Source organism: Notothenia rossii (assembly GCF_949606895.1).
Source record: "Notothenia rossii genome assembly, chromosome: 5".
Taxonomy (NCBI): Eukaryota; Metazoa; Chordata; class Actinopteri; order Perciformes; family Nototheniidae; genus Notothenia; species Notothenia rossii.
In genome coordinates, this window is record NC_136903.1 from 15,683,190 (window position 1) to 15,695,342 (window position 12,153).

A 12,153-nucleotide genomic window follows, 5' to 3' on the forward strand; every position below is an offset into this window, starting at 1 on the left:
TGTGTAGTTACGTAAGGTCCTGCTGCTCTCGTGCGATGGACTGACAGCCCGTGTATTAATAATGATTCTCCACATACAGACTTCTATCCTTCGCCGCTCAGAAGGAATATGAATCAGTCGACTAATGAGAGGGCTGCCGTTCCCCTCCTGAGAGCAGACCAACCACTGCTCTCAGCGCCATGTGGGTGAACCCAAGTGGAATCGGACGCAGCCGAGGATGCAGCAAAATCCATGTGGTCATTTGTGGCGGCATGACGTTTTATCCATGAGTCCAGTCACCAGTAAATTGCCTGCGCTCTGAAAACAGGTTGAACCCCCCCCCCCCCCCCCCCCCCTCCGGTCCCCACTGACTGGTCGAACTCTTCTCCACACTTAACAACTGTAACTGGACTGCTATTGTTAGCAGTCTTGAAGCTGTAATTTTCAACAGAACAAAGGGTATTGCATCCGATTGATACATTTTTTATTCACAGACAGGCACTTTTATGTGCTGTTCGGGGAGAAGAGATGTTTTAAGATGTGTGTTCTGCCCCCGGCGTCCACTGGCACATCTTCTCCGGACTCCTGTTTTAAACTGAGTTCAAAATGATAATGAGAGCAGTGAGCAGCCAGCAGTCCCCCAGTGCTCTGGTGAGCAAAGCAAGAGCCACTCAGGACTCCTCTGGGCCACTAATTGGAACTCTAAATCATTGTGTCACCTGTCACTCAAGGCAGGCTGTAAAAGGCAGGCTGTGGGAATCCATAGACTGTCTGTGATCTCCAGCTTAGGGAGGGACGAGACGAGTGAAGGTGGGCTGTGCTCGGCTTTTAAAGCAGAGAAATTCTAATGACAGCGAGCTGCAGAGGACAGGGGAAGAGCACTGCATGTCCTTTACCAGAATAGTTCACCCTTATGCGACGGTAAGGGGCTTAAAGGCTGCGCCAACATGGCTGCCGATCTTCCATCAGTGTGGTTATTGATTGAAGATTGAGAGTTGGCTGCAGTCTCCAGGATCCTGCTGTTCCCCTGTCCTTCCTGTTCACCACCTTGGGGTTTATTTGTTTGGTTTTGGCTCTTCCTCACTTTGGTGTCGACTTTCTTTTATGTACTGTTGGCTAGAGACGGATGTTGACAACCATGCTTGTTTTGATATTCATGGTGTGGCCAGCTGCTTCAGCACTGGAGTGTTTACAGTATTCTTCTCTGATCCCAAACCATTTTGTGCTTGTGCCTCCACCAACCTGTAGTCTATAATTTGCGGAGAAGGACATGATAACCACATGCTGTCAGTGGTGTGAAAAATGGTTCTCTGGTCTTGAGAACTGCATAACTTTACCCTTGATTTTAATTCTGCTTGATGGTCCCACTCCCTCGGGTTAACAAAATCCTAAAACCAGTGTTCACATTTTGTGTTGCATATTCCAAAAGGCGTTTGAATCAGAAATTAGAATTTAGAATACCTTTATCAGAGAGGAAATGTACAATGTGACAGCAAAAGTAAATACTAATTAAGATTCATGCATAAAATATTAGAGATATAAATTACACAAATTACACCCAGTAGTAGTAGTAAGTAAGTATCCATCGAGGTGGAGAGCAATAAGTACAGTAGCAGTATTATTTAATAAGTGTAGCATGTAGAAGTACTTGTATGAACTAATGGCAGGTGGACAAAAGGGTGGGTTTAGTAGGAGTCTGGATTTGCTTGCTTTAGAGTCCTTTCAGACTCCCTGCTGATGGAAATGGAGGACCCCCCCCCCCCCCATGAGACAAACCATAAGGGGAATATATATGGAGTGAGACTTGGAGAGATGGGATGTATTATGGTTTCAAAAAGGCAGAGCGTGGCCTGAGAAGGTGCAGTCTGAATACATATAGCATAATTGGAAGCTGTGAGGTGACAGCTTCAGGGGGGCCTTCCTCTTGAACTTTACTTACCATCATAAATCAATTCAGATTTACAGTTGCTTTGCTCCTCATTTTGTCTAATGGTACAGTATGACTAGTCTAAATAAACAGTTTAGTAAGCTATGAATAAGTGCCGGAAACCTTTCCTGTTTTTCTGTCTGCCTCTATTCACACTTTATTACTCCTATTTCTGGTCTGCCAGTCAGCATTTAATGCCATGCGGATTCTTTGCCTCATGACTTTGCATTATTTCTACCTCAGGGTGAGGACTGTGCTACAATGTGTCCTCCGGGTCTATATGGGCCGAGCTGCATGTCCACCTGCTCCTGCCACAACCACGCATCGTGCTCTCCATTCGATGGCTCCTGTATCTGCAGGGAAGGTACAGTATAATGGGCTTATTGTAAAAGGTTAAGAGCACCTCCTGAGCTTTATTAGATATGCTACACTGACTGCACCTTTTACACCTTCACATCACTTACAGAGTTAGTTAGTACTGATCTTTTTGCGCTCTGTGCTTGAGAATGTATGGCTCAAATCATAGAAGATGTTGTTTTTGTATACATAATGACTTATGCACCGGCAAATTACCCTGCCCTTTAATAATACCCTGCTTGAAAAAATACATTGGAGTTCCCACTTGTAATATTAGTGCAAATTCCATTGTAATGGCTATACCTTTAACTTAAAGATAACCTACATTTGTTTCCTTTATTTAATCAAATAAGACCTGCTATTACTCTGTATAGTAACAAAAATAGTTAGGTAGTTTGTTTTAGTAAACAATCTTTAAAGTCATCTTCTCTGCACAAATCATTTGGGAAAATGTAAAACACTTTTAAAAAAGGTGAAGGCCTCACTGCTGAAAGTTCAATCGTGTTTACACTTGCCAAAGAAACATACTTTTTTCACGGGCAGCCAAGTTTTTGTTTAAATTTGGCGTCCAGCCCCTAAAAATGCTCCGAGGTCCACAGTTGATTTCCGACCTATAGAACCAAGCACAGGTCTTAATTTTGACCCGTTGTAGGCACTGCAGAAAAACTTCAAAGTCAGTAATCCTGTTATGAAGATGAATGTCTGGCCAAACATTGGATTAAGCAATCCAGTGGTTGTTGAGATATTTCAGTGACCGAAGTGGTAAACCAACCATCTGACCAACATTTACCGGCCCGAATGCCATGCATTGCAACAAATGCATTTTATCTGAACGGAATAGTTTTTACCACTCTTAGCAATTGATCATATCCCTTGAATTAGTCCCTTTCATGTATCTTAAATGCTGAAACCCCAGGCCGGGAACCACTGTACTGTACACTTCAAGCTTTTGTTTTGTGTAATTCGAAGTGACTACATTTATGAATTGAATACAGCCAATTATAAAACTGTTCAATGTGTCTTTGCTCTCTCTAACCCCAGGCTGGCAGGGCGTGGACTGCTCGCTCCTCTGTTCCAGCGGTACGTGGGGTCTGGGCTGTAATCTGACATGCTTATGTGCCAATAGAGCTGCATGCGACCCTATAGACGGCATCTGCACATGTTCACCTGGGTGGAGAGGAGAGCACTGCGGCGAGTCCTGCCATGTAAGTCTCTCTTTTATCTTTGCTGCACCATTCAAGGCATGTCTTATTTTGCCCACATGTGAACTTTTAAAGGTATGACAATGAGTTGTTTTCATCGTCAGGATGGCACCTATGGGTTGGAGTGTCGTGAGCGCTGTGACTGCAGCCATGCTGACGGCTGTGATGTAGTGAGTGGATACTGTCGCTGCTATCCCGGCTGGACAGGTCAGTAATACTTTAAGAAAACAAGGAACCAGAGCAGGCTGGGAATAAGGATGGAAATAACCTCTAAGATCAAAACTCTTTGTATTTGTCCCTATCATCAAATCAAAGACATCAGAAATAAACGTGCTTATGATCCAAAACAGGAGAATATACCGGGGCAATGGATTGAGTTTTACACTATGTTTACAGAATGTCTAAGCAGTGTTTTGTTAATTAAATGTTGAATTTGTTTTGCCACTGAGCCGACGGGTGTGTAAATGAAAAATTGAGAATGGAGCTCTAAATTAATTCTCTTGGATAACACTCTCCGTGCTGGTATGCATTCATGCTTATTGCATCCATTATTGGTTATACATCTGAAGTGACTCGCCGGATAAATATTTGGAGACAGAATCAAATCGTTGGCCCAGAGTCCTCTCATAAGTTTTAATCACGGCCTCTGATACTTTTATTTGTGGCTCTGCTAATTATTCAAAGTTCCTGGTTGTTGTGCAATCTGACTGAGCCAACTGCCATATTTATTAATTTGAGTGTTCGTTCTTTCCGAGTTGTCACAGATGTATTGAAAGTAGACCTCAGCTGGAAATGAAAACGTTATTGCAGCCAGTAGCAAATTACATAGACAGGAACACGGATACAAATGACACTTAAATGGATAAACATTAAAAAAGCAGAAAGCCTACTATTTGGTAAGCGGGGTTATTAACTGATAGTCTGGTTGCAAATAAGGTGCAAATAAATAAAGTGCACTGAGCTAGTGTGCAAAGAGCAAGGTATAAATAATACAAATGGCAACAGAATAATATGCATCGGCGCCCTGTTTTAACTCTTTCCCCCTCTAGACACAAATTCTTACTTTTACATGTCTGCTCATTGTTTCTTGTCATTTCAAAACATTTGTTTACAACGAAGGAGGTGGAAGTAGGAAAGTGTGAATGTCACAGCGAGGGTGAGGATCATTATGCTCAAAAATGAAGCGTCGCATCTGAATGTCAAATACAGGGGCTATCCGAGGACCGGGTCTCTGAGCCTGGGTGGAGAGGTGCAGTCAGGGAGGGAATAGATTCAGCAGGAAAAGGTCACGCCTGCGAGCTCTCCGCAGCCCCCTCCATTCAGCCTCTTGAGCTTAGGGCATTTATTCTGGGAAACAATGTGGGTTTTATTATCTGCAAGAGCGGTACCGGCAAAACGTTCCTCTCATGCTCTGAATCCTGCCCAGGTCGGACCATCTGTCAGCCTTAATTGAGTCACCGGGGTGCGTGGCTGGGGGCAGCATCTAGCCTATTGGGCCGGACAAACACACATGCATGCGCTCTTCAACCGTAGAGGCTTGACAATTGGCTCTCTGAAGGAAACAGCACCTAGAGAGAGGAAGATGTGGGTTTCATCTCAGGAGTCAGGGATGAAATAAAATGGCTATTTACAGAGACTGTGGAGTTGTTTTTCTCTTGTAAACACGGCCATATCACTGAGCACGCTAGCTCCAGAGCTGGTATTGCATCCTACTATGCTGTCAAGTTGCTCTTTTTATTATAGTGTTTTTGCATAAAGCGACTCTAGATATGTGAGCGAGCAAGTCGTCTATAACCCACACAGTTGTTGCTGAACTGTCGTAAGTCTGACATCAGCCTACAAAGATGAGGAGTGCTGCGACTGGACACTCAATGAAGGGTCTTCAACCCAGTCCATGTTTAATAGGACTTTTATTTTATGAAGAGATCCCAGGTAATGTGAGTGTGTGTTTAAATGGAGAGAGAGAGAGAGGGAGAGAGAGAGAGAGGGAGAGAGAGAGAGAGGGAGAGAGAGAGAGAGGGAGAGAGAGAGAGAGGGAGAGAGGGAGAGAGAGAGAGAGAGAGAGAGAGAGAGAGAGAGAGAGAGAGAGAGAGAGAGAGAGAGAGAGAGAGAGAGAGAGAGAGAGAGAGAGAGAGAGAGAGAGAGAGAGAGAGAGAGAGACTCTCTTAAAGCGGCAGAGAGAGGTTTGCGTTTCTCTGTACAAATTGGACTGTGGGACCTCTGGCACTTCTCAGTGAAAAGCCTCCTTTGAAGATGCTTCAGTTCTGGCTTCTCTCGCTCTTTCTTCTTCTCCCTCAGTAGGCACCCAAAGCCCCTCTGTTTGTCACCATTAGACTGAAAAGTGTGATGCTCTGTCCGCATTCCTTTTCTGACAGTGAAGGCAGTGAGGGTTTGTTCTGCCTGACCTAGCAGAACCTCAAACACACTTGCACAAGCCTTGCCCTCCTTTTGATGTCATGGCAGGGCCTCCGACTGAATCACTGCTACCGTGCCCCCCCCTCATCAGCACTAACATTTCCTTTCCTTTACTCCTCTGTTGCAGCCATAAGGCGCCCTGGTTACTCTATAACATTAGTCCCCAGAGTTTAGCTCAGGTTTAATTCAAAGGTACTGCTCTAATGCCGCTTTAATGGCCACACCATTCTCAGATATTGTCACTCAAAGAAAATTTCAAATGAGGCTTCGAACTAAGGGCTGCTTGAAAGGTGTGTGTGTGTGTGTGTGTGTGTGTGTGTGTGTGTGTGTGTGTGTGTGTGTGTGTGTGTGTGTGTGTGTGTGTGTGTGTGTGTGTGTGTGTGTGTGTGTGTGTGTGTGTGTGTGTGTGTGTGTGTGTGTGTGTGTGTGTGTGTGTGTGTGTGTGTGTGTGTGTGTGTGTGTGTGTGTGTGTGTGTGTGTGTGTGTGTGAGACTGTAAGTGTGAATATATATTTAATTTGTGCAGTACATGTGATTTTACCCCCTTTTAAGGCATGGGTTTGACTGACAGAAAGTATGCTGCTTTGATGGATATGCTAATTCCTTCATGTGCAAAGCTAGAGTACTGTATGGATGCAGTGTTTTGCATTTGTTGGTTGGAGATGCAGCAAACACCAAACACACGCAGTGACACTTGCAGGCTCTTGTAGCCTGAGATACTCGCTCGTGTCTATGCACTACCCCGGCTCTGCTGAAAGAGAATGGGAGACAAGCTTGGCTTCTCCGGAGACCCAACCTTGTTAATCAACACAGTGAACTGGCAGGGAGCTCCAGTCAGATCAAAAATAAAATGCATTTGAAAGGGAAACGGAGTCAGAGAGGATGGGCTGAACTAAAAAAAAAAACACTCTCCAAGCTGCTTCTTATTCAGGACTGAAATCAATTGAGGATCCTTGCTGGGTGAATAACCCTCCAAAGATCCACTGTGATCAGGCATTGTGAATGCTGGCCTTTTGATGAGGTGTTCTTACAGATGGCAGGCTATTTAGAGTATTTCATACAACAAGTCTTTGCTTTTCAGTGCGCATTCGCTGAATATTTTTTGTGTAATGTTCCTGCAGGAATCCACTGTGATAATGTGTGCCCACAAGGCTTCTGGGGACCCAACTGTTCAGTCAGCTGTTCCTGTCAGAACGGAGGATCCTGCTCTCCAGAGGACGGGACATGTGTGTGTGCACCTGGATACAGGGGGACGTCCTGCAAAAGAAGTGAGCCTCCTTCTCTTTCATTAAAGCACCCTTTTCTTTATCCAAACAGCACAAGCCTTTGAGCTCCGCCGTAACAAACCCTATCACAGAATTGACCTTGCTTTGATCTCTGCAGGATTGTTGAAGGGTGAGCCTGCTGAGGAGAACACTCAGTTGTCGGCCATAACTGCTTGAGTGTAAACCCTTCATCACTGCTATCACTTAATCACAGTGTCTTTACCCCGACAGCAACACACACACACGCACGCGCACGCACACACACACACACACACACACACACACACACACACACACACACACACACACACACACACACACACACACACACACACACACACACACACACACACACACACACACACACACACACACACACACACACACACACTCCTCACCCCCCTGCCCTGTCCTCAACAGCCAAGTCGCAGTGGGAGACTCGCAGTCCTCACCCAGGGCTCATCAGAGGGCGTGCTCACTGGGAGTGCTATCCCTGCTTTTTGAACAGGCTCGGTCTGGGGCTGCTCTCAAGTGATGAGCTCACTGATTGACAGTGAAAATCACAGCCACAAACGTGTAAACATCAATTTGAGCGGGATGTAAGACAGAGAATCAAACGAGCTCTCTCTGTTTTTGTGTGTGTATGTGTGTGTGTTTGTGAGGAAGTTATTATTCCTCCAAATTCAATGTTTACACAGATAATGTTCTCATCAGGGGAAAACCTCATAACTGCAGTCACGCTGTTTTCTGCTGTAGAAACTTTAATTGGAGGATTAAATCCTCCTCCAGATGATAAAGGTGTATCCCACCTGGTGCTTTAAATCAAATCAAAACCCTTGGGGTACATTTAACATTGCATCGTTGTCAAGCAACTACCAAGGTTGTTTTTGACAATTCCTAAAAGGTTTCTTGCTTTGAAAATACCTGATTGTCTCCTGAGAGTGGTGATTATTGGAGTAGGAATATAACCAAATCACCAGCTATGAAAATAGATACATAACATTTCATTTTTTAAGGGTCTCATACTGAAATTAAAATATATTTTTAATATAACTGCATTCTCTTATCATGCTTGCACAGTTAACACTCTTTGTATAAAACGTTAGTATAATCACCTTTCTACCACCTTTTAAATATATCTTAACGGTCAACATTATTTCAGTAAAATCTGCATTAACACACAGTGATGTGTTTCCTAAGGTTTATAGATGATCAAGTCTTAACATAAAAGGGACTTTCATGATTCTCTTAACTATTTTTACTACTCCATCTCTGGCAGCGGATGAAATGAGAGTGATTACGATAAAGACTGACTTTTCTGCTTCCTCCCTCCATTCACCCTCTCTACTCATTCTTGATTTTTCTATATAATCACTCTTGTTATTGCCTGTTACAGTATTATATACCTCTTGTTGCACCAAAAGTTGAAGACTGACCCTCTCTCCTCTCCTTCAACGCTCTCTCTCCTGCAGTCTGCTCTCCGGGGTTTTACGGGCACCGCTGCAGCCAGTCGTGTCCGCAGTGTGTGCACAGCACCGGGCCCTGCCACCATGTCACCGGACACTGTGAGTGCCTGTCTGGCTACTCCAGTTCACTCTGCAACCAAGGTGAGTAGCCTCGCTGAAAAACCTTAGGTACAATTCATGTCTGAAAATACCTGCTGTTTTGTGTTTACAGGAAATATGAGAAAAAGTAGATAGATAGATAGATAGATACTTTATTGATTCTGTCATGGCCTGGCTCTTGGCCATAACAAAAAACGTGGGAAGGACGAGTATGTATAGGGAAAAGGTATTTATTTGATAAAACTTAATGTGGCCGAAGCAAAGCAAAAAGCACAGGCAACGTGGCTGCTCTCCCAGGTCTGGCTCCGGCCTCTTATTCCTCCGGTGCCATCCGTCAGGTGTCCTCAATCAGTGCACAAGCAGAGGAAGAACGTTAAAGGGCCATACACACCACAGGAGACCTTAAAGCAGGGCTCGTCAAGAAATGTTTGCGTTGCAGCAGCATAAAAAACAAGGCAATAAGAGAAATTCAGACACAAGAAATAAACAGTCCAAAATGTTTCTGAAATAAAAATAAAATAGCATTTAAAAAAATATATACATTTGGAAAATATAAAGTATAAGTATATCAAATACAAAACATGTCGTATAACGTACGTATTACCCAGTAAAAATTATATGGAGTTTAAAGTTGCTATATCCCACGATATCTTAAGGTTCATTTAAAAATCTAAAAAGTCTTCTATCCCAGCGTTTTGTGGGGGCGCCTGTACCTTTCCCTTCAGCCCTCGCTATGATCAGTGGCTCTAATAAGATCAAATGGATGACCTGCTGCCTCTCCCACTGGCACCTGAGCCTTTAAACTTTAAATAATGGCTATTATCAGTGCACTCCAGACCAAAAAAAAAGAAAACACCTTCAACAGGATCCTGAATACCACTATTTTAAACAAATAATTGTTCAAGTAAATGTTGCCATCCCTCTGCCTAATCTGCAAAGAGAGCTGCATGCAAATTAGTTTTCATGAAAGAAACAATACATGTACAGAACAAATGTCTTCTTGTCAAATTGAATTCAAGGCAAACAGGAAATTAATTAATTTTTGTATTGCCTTGATGTTTGAATCACATACAAGATGTAGTTGACAGAAAACATCCTAACCTTTGTACAGTTTCTTATTTAGCCTCAGATTTGTGTTATTAACACGGTGTACTTTTACAAATAGTGAGAAATGTTAGCATATCTTACTTCAATAATTACATTAAGTGCTACAATATTTGGAATATAGTGTGGTGACATTTTCTTACTTCAATAATTAAATTAAGTGCTACAATATTTGGAATATAGTGTGGTGACATTTTCTTAAGTATGTTACTTACCAAACATTTAAATGGAAACATATACAGTTGTTGCGTGTAAAATGTCAACTGCCTATTAACTTTTTATTTACTTTTGTTACATATAAATCGGATTTCAGTGCATCATGGAGGCTTTTGGTCTGTCAATCAGCTACCCTTCAATAGCTTAATGTCAACAGTTTGTCCACTATTTGTGAGTGATGATTTATGCGGCCGAAGGTGTTTGTCATGTCAGGGATTCTTCACCGGCTATAAAGAGCAGTGAAAATCACTGAATTGAGAAAGGACACCTACATATAAGCGTACTGTAGATATCACTTCTAATGATGCACCATTTTCTTTTAAAAGAAAGTCATAAGGGAACTTTTGGATTCCCTGTCATGGCTTTGAGCAATGTCTTTCGAATAAAACTTTAATAGTTTTGCTGAAGGATGAGGAAAAAGAAAAAAAATGAGAGCCCTAATTTGTCTGGTCTGTAATTACTGGTAGGCGGTAGGCCGCGAGGGACGAAGGTGGCCAACAACACACACATTCTCCTCTTGTCTAACCCTGTTGTCGTTGTATCTTGTCCGCTGTCCAGCACACACAGTCCCCGCCTAATGAAGCTCTCCTGGTGTGTTGAGGCTTGAATCCCCAGAAGCAGCAGCAGTAGGGGGGGCCAACCTCATGGCCTAATGACAACCTGCTTGAAAGAGCTTTCGAGAAGAGGGGAAAACCAGTTGAAATGTAATCATTAAAATCAACCCACATGAAAATGAGTCAGACCCATTTCCTTCACAGCCAGCCGCCTTATCTGATTTTTCTAACGCTGGGCTATTCTCTTTATATGAGACCTTTGATGTATCTGCTGGTGCTGCAGCTCCCTGATCCCGATGCTTAGATACACCTTGGTTCAATTTGTCTCACGGGCCAACATGGAAACACAATGGTGGTTTCACTGGGAATGACATATTTTATTCAAGAGTGCCGGAGAGCATTGAAATATTAATTTCATGAAAAATGTATAGAGTGGTCTGTGTACATGGTCTATTTTAATTATGTGGCACATCACTCATTTCACTCTAGTGAGTGGAAATGGGGCAGTGGTGCCACAGGAGGCAGTGATTGACTCCTCCTTTTGTTTAAACAGATCACTTCACTTCATGTCCACTCTAATAGAACAATATCATCCATTAGAGGAATATGTGTACACAACCTTTCACAGAATGAGTTTGCTTGCATAAATGGACTCACAATAATTTGTCCAAGTGTGATGTCATAATGTTAATGGGTTTTATTATTTTCTGCATGTGAGTGATAATATGCAGATCAGGGTTTTGTGAAGTGATTATTTTTCTGTGTGTGTGTGTGTGTGTGTGTGTGTGTGTGTGTGTGTGTGTGTGTGTGTGTGTGTGTGTGTGTGTGTGTGTGTGTGTGTGTGTGTGTGTGTGTGTGTGTGTGTGTGTGTGTGTGTGTGTGTGTGTGTGTGTGTGTGTGTGTGTGTGTGTGTGTGTGTGTGTGTGTGTGTGTGTGTGTGTGTGTGTGTGTGTGTGTGTGTGTTGCAGTTTGTCCAAGTGGCAGGTATGGGAGAACCTGTGGTGAGATCTGCCTTTGTACCAACAACGGCACCTGCAACCCCATCGATGGCTCCTGCCAATGCTTCCCTGGCTGGATAGGAGAGGATTGCTCTCAGGGTATAGCTTCTCTCGTTCACCTTGTGTTTGATCGGCTTATTTGATTTGAAATCCCCTCTCATTGTCTGTCGCCACTCCTAATTTACCCCTTATATCTACCTTCATATGCATTAATCATTTTCATGACCCTACACATCCGAGGAACTACCCTCAGCCCGGGCTGATGTAAAACTGATAGCTTGCTTAAATGATTGTTGTAATACATTATGCTCTTTGATTTACAGCGCTGGAGGCCAAAGATCATTAGCAGAGCTTTGAGCTGTCATGCCTTGAGAAGTCTGTGTGGTTTTCATTGCATTAACTACTTATATACAAAAACGTATGATCAGATTGGTGACACATTACCGATGTTTCACTTTGGGTTATTCAACCTGACACATACGTCTGCTCTTTATCTGCAAGTCTAAATGGAGCAATTTCCATTTTTCTCCCATGGTAGACAATAAAGTTACCTTGACCTGAACACTAACCTT

The 12,153-nt window shown here is 43.1% G+C and overlaps 1 protein-coding gene across 6 annotated transcripts in view; it reads left to right on the forward strand.

Moving 5' to 3' along the window:
- megf11 (multiple EGF-like-domains 11) overlaps positions 1-12,153 on the forward strand; it is a 71,428-nt gene that overhangs the window by 52,081 nt on the left and 7,194 nt on the right. For all 6 annotated transcript variants that reach the window (XM_079681473.1, XM_079681470.1, XM_079681471.1 and 3 more), the window contains 6 exons: positions 2,150-2,270; positions 3,305-3,468; positions 3,570-3,672; positions 7,001-7,147; positions 8,617-8,751; positions 11,552-11,680. In XM_079681473.1, coding sequence (XP_079537599.1) covers positions 2,150-2,270; positions 3,305-3,468; positions 3,570-3,672; positions 7,001-7,147; positions 8,617-8,751; positions 11,552-11,680 — 799 coding nt within the window. The remainder of the gene's footprint in view (positions 1-2,149; positions 2,271-3,304; positions 3,469-3,569; positions 3,673-7,000; positions 7,148-8,616; positions 8,752-11,551; positions 11,681-12,153) is intronic.